The 11793-nt window shown below is 50.4% G+C and overlaps 1 protein-coding gene across 5 annotated transcripts in view; it reads right to left on the reverse strand.

Moving 5' to 3' along the window:
* IPPK (inositol-pentakisphosphate 2-kinase) overlaps window positions 1-11527 on the reverse strand; it is a 62095-nt gene extending 50568 nt beyond the window's left edge. For all 5 annotated transcript variants that reach the window (XR_012424900.1, XR_012424901.1, XM_005582249.5 and 2 more), the window contains exon 1: window positions 11304-11527. Coding sequence is in view for 3 of the 5 variants with exons in the window: in XM_005582249.5 (XP_005582306.2) it covers window positions 11304-11384 (81 nt within the window). In the remaining 2 variants the exon portion in view is untranslated. The remainder of the gene's footprint in view (window positions 1-11303) is intronic.
* Window positions 11528-11793: the final 266 nt, after the last annotated feature.

Consider the following 11793-nt stretch of genomic DNA (forward strand, 5'->3'; position numbering starts at 1 on the left):
GATCTTAAGGAAAGAAATAAAATGGAAATAACCTAAATGCCCAACAATGAGATGGTTTAAACACAGTGGCACACATTTCAAACCATGTAATACCAGTCAATGACTGATAAGAAAGATGAGTATTTACAGACACAGACGTGTGGTCATCACATACTGCTAAATGAAAAAAGCTACCGAACAGGGCTTATGGAATGAGCCAATTTTCATAAAAAGAGAAACACACGTGCACACACACACATATGGGTGTAATTCTATTTATATAAAGCTCAAAAAACAGGTAACACTGACCCCTTGTGCCCACCCCTTGGGTGTGCATGAATAGTTGCCGAGGAAGGTTCTAGAAGGGACTGGTCAGAGGATTACGGGTCCGCTTACTTTGTGATAATTAAGCTATACCCATGATCTGAGTACTTTTCTGTAGATTTGTTACACTTCAAGTTTTTAAAATAAAAATGTTTAAATAAAATAAGTATGATGTGTCTACATCAAAAGGTCTGAAAGGACATTCGGCGTAAGTTTAACAACATCTCCAAGTAGCAATGATTATGATAACTTCTTTTTAATTTATCTTTATTTTGAATATTTCAATTTGTTAAATGTTCAAAAAATACATTCTAAGAACATATATCATATGTACGAAGGAGAACGCGCCTGGGAGGGGCTCTAGCTGCAGTGCAAGGGTGGGGGGTCCAACGCCCTGGGTAGCGCCCCTGCTGAGGCCACAGGGCAAAGCCTAAGCAGGAGGGAGGAAGCAGGCTGCACTGAAGACGGCTTAGAAAGGGCCATTTTCTAGATCAAAAGATGCCTAAGGAGCAACAAAGGCCCTATGGAGACCAAGCCAGACTCCCCCACCCGCTCCCCACAGCCCTATTTAGACAATGTACGTTGTTGCTCTTAAATCCCAGGCACCCGGCCCCCTGGGCTCCTCCGACTGAGCTCCAGTTCCCAGCCAGTGCCATGCTCCTGGCTCGCTATGCTGCAGATAGCTGTCCCCTCCTTGAGCCCCAAGCTGAGACCTAGGGAAGCCAAGATCAAGGCATGCATGCTACCGCTGTCCCCTCCCAAGCTGAAGGCAGGCATCAACAATCAATCATGGGAATCGACTGGCTAAGGATCATTTTAATGGAACTATAATTCCACCACAATTTAAGGAAAGGCAGAAGTTGATCGACAGAAGTCCCAACTCTCGACAGCTCTCCAGAAGCTCGCTCCCTTAAAAGTGTGTTTGCTCCTCACCTACACATGATGGTGTGTGCTATTTCAGTGTGCCTGACCCGCCCTCCAACAATTAGGCACCAAACACAGTATAGCTCTCCACCGATGGCAGGCATTCAGCGATGCCCTGCTAGTGATGTGTAAGTGTGATTGAGGGTCATGCTTGAAAATCAACACAATTGGCCGGGCGCGGTGGCTCATGCCTGTAATCCCAGCACTTTCGGAGGCCGAGACGGGCGGATCACAAGGTCAGCAGATCGAGACCATCCTGGTTAACACGGTGAAACCCCGTCTCTACTAAAAAATACAAAAAACTAGCCGGGCGAGGTGGCAGGCGCCTGTAGTCCCAGCTACTCGGGAGGCTGAGCCAGGAGAATGGCGTAAACCCGGGAGGCGGAGCTTGCAGTGAGCTGAGATCCGGCCACTGCACTCCAGCCTGGGCGACAGAGCTAGACTCCGTCTCAAAAAAAAAAAAAAGAAAAAAAGAAAATCAACACAATAAGAAAATATATTACATTAAATCCCTGATTAGTGTAAACTGACCCAGGCTGCCATGGTGCAAGCTCTCACCCTGTCCCTCACACAGGGCAAACCCCGCCACCCACAGGGACCAAGCTTACTCACCTGCCAGACTGCATGCACAGAGCTCTGTGGCACCTACAGGAAAGCAAGGCCTCTCTCGGTTTCTCACAGAAATAACTCATAAGCTGCACAATGGACTTTTGTAGCAAAGCAGTCCTGAGCAGTCCTGGGCAGGGTGACGCCAGGCCGAGACACACGAGCTTTCTCTTCGCAGAAATTCCCCACTGTAGCCTCAGAGGAAGGAGCTCAGTGGGCCCATGAAGAGAAATGCCAACTACAAGAACATAGGACCCCCTCCCCTGGCAGCATTCACCTGCTAATACGGACTCAGCTTTCCAAAGTTCCCTGCCACTCTGTTGCCAGGAAAGGCAGGAATAACTGGTCTTTTCTGTCTATTTATAAAGGAAATTATAAATTTCCTATGATTATTACATACAAAACTACTCACATAAAGTATAATTCAGAAAGCCATTATCTGGCTTATGAAGAAAAATTTTTTAAAAATAAGTTGAACAGGGCACTATACGAAGAAAAACCATGCACAGGTCCCAGGAGAAAAAGATGTCGGCCTAAATGATTGCAGGCCTTAGGCCTCAGTCCTTGTGGATAATAAAGTAGCACCACTCTTCCCGCTAGCACTTATTAATTATTATTGCAATAGCCAGCAGGTGCTAGTACCAGTGCTTCAGGGCCCACGATACACTCCTAAAGTCCATCATCTCCAGCCGTCTCTCCCTCTAAGGTGGGCAACTGAGTCCTGGTTTACAGAATGAGGGAAGATCACGTGGGGTGAAGCCAAGTTTAGAGGAGGGCCTGGACCCTGGGAGGTTCTCAGCGTCTTTCCGGTGGCCAGGCTCCTCGCTGCTACTGAGTCACCAGCAGGGGCTGGGGGCATTGGGTACTGTGCTGCCCCAAGAGAGGGCATGGACACAAGCCTTCCAAGCCTGGGCAGAGAAGCCCAAAGCGGCCCTCCCACTCAGCCCTCCCAGCCCCTTCCTCACATTTCCTCCATCACCACATCCACACACAGTGGCTTGACCTCCCTGCTGTCACTCACGGGAAATCTCCTGCTATCCCTTCCCATTACGGAGCCCAAGAGCCACAGCCAACCAAGGAAACCTGAATACAATGATTCGTCCATTTCAAGGGAAACTGCTTTCTCCACCCACCCATTTATGATCCAAAAACTATCACGAGAAATCTACCCACCCACACACCCCCAGGGGAACCACAGCATCAGCCAGTTTTCATTAATACCAAAACTCAGACACATTCAGCTCACCTATCCTCTACAGCCCATGCCAACTGCCCCATGTGAGGCGCCTGATCAGGCTGCGCTGGCTGAGGTGGGTGGTCCCCAAGATGTGCCAGGCTGAGGGCTTCAGTAATGCATAGGCCATAGGGCCCTACTCCCCTCATGCAGGCAGCTGGCAGGAAACAGGTGAACACACACCGTAGCAGCTCTCATTAGCAGAAAGACATAATGAGTCCAAGGGGCACCCATGGCTGGGGAAGGGGGGTGAACACAGCCACCTGGGGGACTTCCCATGAAGGAGGGGGCAAGAACCAACACCCCAGCAGGCTCTGAGCTCCTGCCAGCTCACCACATCTTTACCAGCTACGGAGATAATGACACTATTCCTCTTTCAAAAAGTATCCGAAACCAGATATTTGAAGCTTACCTTCCTCTTAACGTCTAGAATAAAATGTTGAAAGTGAAGAAAAAGGGCCAGGCACGGTGGCTCATGCCTGTAATCCCAGTACTTTGGGAGGCCCAGGCAGGCGGATCACCTGAGGTCGGGAGTTCGAGACCAGCCTGACCGACATGGAGAAACCCTGTCTCTACTAAAAATACAAAATTAGCCAGGCGTGGTGACGCACGCCTGTAATCCCAGCTACTCGGGAGGCTGAAGCAGAATCGCTTGAACCCAGCAGGCGGAGGTTGCGGTGAGCCAAGATTGCGCCATTGCACTCCAGCCTGGGCAACAAGAGCCAAACTCCCTCTCAAAAAACAAAAAAAAAGTGAAGCAAAAGGGTTAAGATTGCAAGGGAAGAACTTGACACTTCTGCAGTCTGAGGGCTGGGGTGTTTCTTAACAAGAGCAATGCTAGACCAAGGCCCAAGCTGCACCTTCATTCTTGGTAACAGGGAAGCTACTGCCTTGGAAAATTCGATGAAAATCAAGGATTTTAACAAGTCAAAAACACCAAGCAATAGGAAGAACAAGAGGAATGATGCATTTATACACACACACTAAATAACCCCAAGATTTAAAAAGTTAAGGGACACAACTCGTCACTTACAAAAGTGGCAAAAAGCATTTCGATAAAAATCCCTTCCTGGGCTGCAGCGGGAGGGCAGGCGGCACGGCCGTGTGGAAAGCGATTTGCAACATGTGCCAAGGAGCCTGATTCACCCAAGAGCCCAGCCTGAGCAGCAGAAGCCCAAAGACGTGTGTACGAAGACTTTCGGCAAAACCCACCCACGAGGACGGCCAACGCAACACTGGGAACCCCTGAGCATCCTACAAGACGTGCATGAGGAGTTTCTACATATTTGTGCTATAAAATTAAGTGAAAAAAATCCCAAAACAGAAACAGATACGTAGTATTCTTAACTACCTAATAAAAGCAAAATACAGTCATGGATCACATAACGACACTTGGGTCAGCGATGGACTGCATGAAACAATGGTGTGTCCCATAGGATTATAATACCACAGTTTCTACGTTTAGATTCCCATTGTATCCCACTTCCCATTAGACACTTCCCATTGTGTCCCAACGGCCTGCAGCACTCAGTCCAGAACCATGCTGCATGGGTCTGAGGACTAGGACTGAGGACTAGGAGCCACAGGCTGCCCCATACAGCCTGGGCGTGAGGCAGGCTCTACCATCTAGGTGTGTTCATATGACATCATCACCTAACAATGCAGCTCTCAGAGTGCATCCCTGGTGCGAAGCGATGCTTGACAATAAGTAGAAAAAGACTAGAAGAAAGTGCGCCAAAGTGTTAACAAAAGTTGTTCTCTTCATAGAGAAATACTGGGTGTTTTCCACTTCCTTCCTTCTGATATTCTGTGTTTTCAGAGAGAAGCAACAATTGGTGTTAAATAAAAATAGAAGGCCACAAAAACCCTAATACATGAAAAGGGACACCTGCCAATGGGAAGCCTGAGGGGGCGCCTCATGGGTGGAATTAAAGCTACTATAACTAGAAGAGCCTCTCAGGACAGATGAGGAGAGACTTTCCTGTCACCCACGGAGGACTCACTCTGGAGGGGTATCACTCACAAAACCAGCTGTTCCAGAGATCGGTCAAAGGACAAGGACCAAGGTCAAGTCTTCCATCAGGCTGAGGAGATAAACTGAAGCTGAGATCAGACGACTTTTGTGGGAAGGGAAGATAGAAAAAGAGAACAGCAGCAGGGGTCACCCCTCAGGATGCTGCCCCAGCCTTCTAGAAGCGACGCTCAGCTCCAGCTTCTCCTGAACTGTGAAGATGACTCCCAGGCAGGGGCCATGGGGGATCCCAAATGTCCAGTCCCAAGAGGCTGCCCTCCCTGTAGACCCTCCTCACCTCACCCCCGCAGCTCCAGCTCCAGCTCTGTCCCAGCCAGAGGAAGGCTGCCCAGGGTCTGTCAGTCACTGGGGGCAGGAGGTGCCGAAGTCCACCTCTGCAACCCAGAAAGGGGCGTCCAGTACGCGTAGGACCATGGAGGGAACAAGAAGCAGGGCTTACGGTACTGGGCTCCAACAGGAGGTGCTCCCAAGGGTGAGCTTGGCTTCACTGGGAATGCGTGGCCTCAGACAGAAATCCAAAGCCCATTTGACATGGGATGAAGATGTGACATTGCCAAGATACCTGTGGAGGATGGGAGCCCAGTACTCTGCAGGCAAGAGCAAGGAGGCCAGACTGGAGACAGCCGGTGGGCAGGGAGCAGTAGGTGCTGGCCCCTTGTCCAACCCATATGGGGCACATCCTTCTCAAGCCTCAGCAACTCCATCCTGACCTCATGGTGTCCTCTGCAGGACTGAAGCAGGCGCAGGTGTGGGCCATGGGGGAGGCCACCCACGCACACAACACTCAGAACATGGGGAGGCCTGTGGGGATGGGCACATCTGGTGTGTGGGGCTGACCCTACAGGCACAGAAAGCCTGGCCACCTGTAAAAGGAAGCAGAGCTGCCTAGAGGCCCATAGTGAGGGCCACAGGGAAGTGTGAACAAGCCCTGGCCCTCAGATCTCCCAACTGCTTGGCAACAAGGCAGGAGTGGCCGGGCCCTAGGCACAGCCTCGCTCTCTGCAGACAGAGCAATGATGCTTTTCTCACCCTCCTGGATAGCAGTTCTCAGAAGACAGAGGAAGTCACTGGGGAGCTTCACTCTGACTGAATTCTGACCAAGAAGGAGGCTCAGTAAGGCAGAAGGAAAGTGGCTGTGTCACCTCAGAAGGTGTAAAAGTAGGAGGTGAGCCAAGGCCAAACCGACAAACCCCTGTGCACGAGAGGCACCGTCACAGGCTGACAGTCACCAAAAAGCAGACCTCACCACGCAACTGCAGATACAAAGACGGGAATAAACAAAGAGCGAGCCATAAGCACAGCTCTCCAATGAGCTCAGCTGAGACGAGAAGGAACCTCACTAGGAAAGAAGCCACATCAGCTGCGTCAGCCCAGAACGCCATTAAAAATCCCAAATGCAGAATACATCACTGGTTTAAACAAAATGCTGGCAGTAACAGAAAGCTAAGACTATTTCAACTAGGTCCAGCTAAAAATTGTAAAAGGGAGCGGCCAAGGGCTTGGCATATGTTATATGGTCAGAAAAAAACAGAGAACATAAATGTATGTGCTTCCAGCATCCACAGTAGGAAGTATGGCCCAGTTAACAGCCCTGCAGGACTGCACAATGGCTTTCCACTTAACCTGTTCTAAGTGATTCTGTAATGGATATCTTTGTGTACAAGATCTTTATTTACATTTCTAATTATCTCTTAGAACGGACTACCAGAACAGAAATTAGTAAATCAAAGAGTATTAACTTTTTAAAAATTAATCTTTTTCCTGAGTATCATACCTATCCATTGCAGGAAATCTAGAAAACACTTAAAAAACAAAAGAAAAGTAAAAGCAATTCAGGATACTACCAGTCACAGCCACTTAGAACATTTTCATGTATTTTCTTCCAATCATTTTGTAATTATAACCACATTATGTATCTTCTTTTGTAACCTGCTTTTTCCACATAACATTGTAAACAGGTCTTCATATGAATGACTTAATCCATCCACTACAAAATAATCATCTAAATTATTAAAATTTTGATATACAAAATAATGCTGTATGGCAAAAAAGTATATACACACACACACACACACACATATATGTATATGTATATATATATGATCTATGGGCCAGAAATCTTAAAACACAAGATGAGAAGAGAAACAGTAAGAGGGCACCTGACTGCTTCAACTTTTCACCTTCAATGCCCGGACAAATATTCCAGGCACCAAACAGGTACCAAAGGGACACCAAAACTCCCCAGGCACCAAAACAATTTGCAGAAATGATCTGAAGCTCTCAGACTCTCAGAAAGGTCACGAAACTGGAACAACTGGAAGTGAGCAGCCTTGTCCACACGTGATCAATGTTCTTTGCTGGTAAGCCAACTAAATGGCAAAGTCTTTCGTGTCACCTCTGTCAGTAAGAAGGAAAACATCATGATGGCTTAGTGTCACGACAGGAGTGGGCCCCCTTCTGCCCCTGCTCCCCAAGGCTGAGGTGGTCCGGAAGGGGCTCAGTGCCCTAGACAAGTGCACGATCCAGATCTAAAGACACCTAGGAGATGGAATGACAAACCAAACCTAAAGTGACCTTCACAGGACAGGACACTGAGCCAAAACCAACAAGCTGAAGGTGAAGGAGGCAGGTGCAGGCGTAACACGGGAGAGAAATCCTGTGGTAGTGCATAAAGGGGCAGTCTGTGGACTTCACTAACCTGAGATGTGGTCACTAGCCCAAGTACTGCACCTTCAGGCTGCAACAAGGAAACTGCCCAGATGAGAAGTTCCCCCAACCAAGAAGCCCCCACAGGGTCAGTGTCTGAGGTTCCAAACACCCACCAGGGAACATGCCAGGCTGCTGAGAGCCTCTCAAGCATGCCACAGGGTCCACACCACACAAGGCAGAGAACACCGTCGTTACCTGCGCCTGGGAAAGTTCAGGTGCACAACCATCCCAGAGGCAGTATGCAAACTGACAGGCAAAATGAAAATCGTCCTGGGCCGTCTCTGAGTGGAAAGGCCTTGGGGAAGCTAACCACCTTCTGTCAGGAACACCTTTAAATGCCTCTCTATGGCTGGCCTGCTGTTTACCTTCCTGCCCACCCTGAGCACACCCTCCTATAGCCCACACCTCGCTCCTCCATCCCCAGGCCTCATTTCCTACAAGTGCTGCACTGTACGGAAGCCTCTCTCTCGTCCCATGTTTGCATACTGCAGGAAGAACGCCACTGTGCTCCTTCTAGTGCGGACAGCCAATGACCATGCAGATCTCCTTACCTAGACCCTCGGCTCCTGCAGGACCGGCTCAGGCTGGCTGAAGGTGAATCATGTTCTCACGGTGGAGGGGATGGGGGTCAGCACAGGACTCATTAGGGACATTTCAATTCTGAGAGGAGCTGATGCCCTCTCAGAGAAAGCAACCCTCTCCTTTCCTGGAAAAACTGGGCAAAGGCCTCCCTCTCTCTCGGACTGAATGAGGTGGATCTAAGGAGTTGAGCAGAGTAGCACGGTCCACCTGCTCCCACACCCAGCTGCAGGGAGGCCGGGCGCATGCTCAGCATCCACAGGACCACAGACTCCTCCTGTTCTCCCTCACCCATCTTCTATCCCACTGACACATACCCGCTGCTCAAACTCAACAGTTCCTAAAAAGCTGCCTTCCAGGAATTGTTCTCTCCTCCTTGGTCCACAGCCTGAGCAAATACACCACAGGGCAGAGCTGGTGGGCTCAGCTTGGTTCAGGTTACCATATCAGGCACAGGCTCCATCTGACCTTAACTTGATGGGAAACATTTTCTCATGAGATTACCTGCAGTGATAATCTTCAATTTCAAATGATGAGCTAAAAACAACAACCAAACAGGAATGAGTACAGTAAAGCAAATTTAGATTTAAAACAAAGAATGAGGCTGGGTACAGTGGCTCACGCCTGTAATCCCAGCACTTTGGGAGGCTGAGGCAGGCGGGTCATTTGAGGTCCGGAGTTTGAAACCAGTCTGGCTAACATGGTGAAACCCCATCTCTACTAAAAATACAAAAAAAGCAGCCAGGCATGGTGGCAGGTGCCTGTAATTCCAGCTACTTGGGAGGCTGAGGCAGATGAATTGCTTGAACCGAGGAGGCAGAGGTTGCAGTGAACCAAGATTGCACCACCGCACTCTCTCTGCCTGGGAGACAGAGGAAGACTCCATCTCAAAAAAAAGAACGAATAGTATAGGTCTAGAATAGCCTCGTGGCTGTAGGTAAATTTGAAAAGGTGAAAGAAAAAATAAACAATCAACCTGGTGCGGTGGCTCATGCCTGTAATCCCAGCACTTTGGGAGGCCGAGGTGGGTGGATCACTGGAAGTCAGGAGTTTGAGACCAGCCTGGCCAACATGGTGAAACCTCATCTTTACTAAAAATACAAAAATTAGCTGGACATGGTGGCGCAAGCCTGTGATCCCAGCTACTCAGGAGGCTGAGGCAGGAAAATTGCTTGAACCCAGGAGGCAGAGGTTGCAGTGAGCCGAGATCGCGCCATTGCACTCCAGCCTGGGCAACAGAATGAGACTACATTTCTAAATAGATAAATAAATAAAAATAAACAAGCATTACAATCAGAGCTGTGCAACAGGGTAGGGCCAGGCTGCCCTGGAGATGCCTGCTCAGGAAACGGGGTGGACTCAGGGAAGAGGGTGGACACGCACTTGTCGGGAACATGCAGAGGGATCCCAGTGCCAGAGGCAACTGTGTCAAAGCCTCTGCTCTTTCAACATGGGTGTCCTTTTGCTCCAAGCCTGAAACTTGCTGCTTCATCTGCCACTACTTTTGAAACTTAATATATCAGCCCTCACTAAAGAAAGCCTTAGGTTTACCTAAAATGCAGAGATACATCTAATCTTACCAAGGAATTGGAAGATTAGTATTTGTTTTGGGAAAGGATTCAGGGGATCGGCACAGTAATCCAACATCAGGACTCAAGCGGAAATATCCCTCACTTTTCCCAACAGCTGACTACACAAGAGAACGACAGCTTCAGGTTAGCCTGGTCCATTATTAATTCACCTAAAGATCTTGAGCAAAGCTTATAGTCTCTGCTCTTTAGTTCCCTGTGCTAAAGAGCAACAAAATCCAAAGGCACAACCTGGGGACTACCTGGGTGTTTGCAGCTTACACTACAGCTGACCAATGCATCCAGCATAGGAACAACAGAAGCAAGGCAGGACTCCACTGCCTACAGCATCCCTGACAAGCTGTTGGGACTGGGGTAGTGCCCTCAGCCTCTCTTATTTTCACTTTATCTATCTGTCCAAGGGGATGATAATTATCACTTGCTAAGCATAACTTGATGGGTTCCTGCATAACTGATCTTTCCAACAATCCCACAAAGTGAATTCTATTAGTAGTTCCACTTCACAAATGTCAACACTGAGCCTCCACCAGGCAGTGGTAGAACTGAGATTCCTGTGCCTTTAACACCCATGCTCTAACTCCTCCCTACAGGACACCTATCCTCGCCTCCCTCACACCCCTCCCCCCTTCCAGCCGGCCACATTCCTGCGTGCTTGTACCAGACAGCAAAAGGTCAAAGAGATCTGGGCCCTCACACAGACCCACATCCTTCACTCTTGGATTCACCTTTGCGAGATCTTACTGCAGTTTCTAAAACTCACCCTCATTGAATTCAGGTGAAACCCTTCAAATTCTAAAAGGTTGAGAAGGGACCTGTGGGTAACATCCCCTTACTATTAACAGCACAGCAATTCCGTAGTCTCACGAGGCCGAACTCTTTTGGTGCTGAGAGTAACAGCACTGTGGGCACTCTGCTTCTTCCTCCAGTGCTGGCGGGGCCCTCTGTCCCAGCTAAGCCTCCGCCCCACTGCGGCCTGGCAGTCCGGCGGGCATCCAGGCGGGAGGCGGCACCGCGTGAGGCTGAGAGCGGCACCGACGGGGCGTGGAGGGGGCCGTGGAACTGACTCTGACGGGGAACGGGAATACTGAGGGAACGAGAGACCGGCCAGGAGAGGGATCTGGGGGAATAGGAGACTGACCCAGTAGAGAGGGGATATTGGGTGATGAGGAACCTACGGGGTAGGGGGGAATTCCGGAGACCGGCCGGGGAGGAGGAAGGTACCAGGAGGACGTCGAACCGACCATGCTGGGGAAACGGATACTGGGGGCGGGGTGATACCGGCCGTCGGAGTGAGGTACCGGACCTGCGCCGCACGTCCGCCGCTCACCTGCGCGTGGGCCACCACCAGGCTCTTATTGCCTTCTCCGTGGTACCCCCATTCATTCTCGTCCATCTTCCCCTCTTCCATGCCCAGGCGCAGCCCTGGCGCCTCGCGGGCTGGGACGCGGGGACGCGAGCTGGGGGCCGCCCGCCTCGCTGGGCACCAGCCACTGCCGTCGGGGGAGGAGCGCCTGTCAGCTGCCGCCCCCGCTCGACCCTGCGGCGGCTACTAGCAAGCTGCGGCCGCCGGAAGCCACGCCCCCGGCGCCTGCCATGACGGAGTCGGGCAACTTCCGGGTTCGTGACCACTTTCCTTACATTGATCGCGACGGTGGATGGGCCGGCGGCCATTTTAGGTACTGGCAGAGTGACTCATTTCCGGAACGCGGTCTTGGGAACCGGAAGAGAAGCTTCCGGCCTCGGCGCCGGATGTGTAGCTGGCGGGAGAAGCCGGCGGCTTTTCGGCGCCCGGTAGTGACCGGCTCTGCCCGGGTGGC

The sequence above is a fragment of the Macaca fascicularis genome, chromosome 15 (assembly GCF_037993035.2).
Source record: "Macaca fascicularis isolate 582-1 chromosome 15, T2T-MFA8v1.1".
NCBI classification, from domain to species: Eukaryota; Metazoa; Chordata; class Mammalia; order Primates; family Cercopithecidae; genus Macaca; species Macaca fascicularis.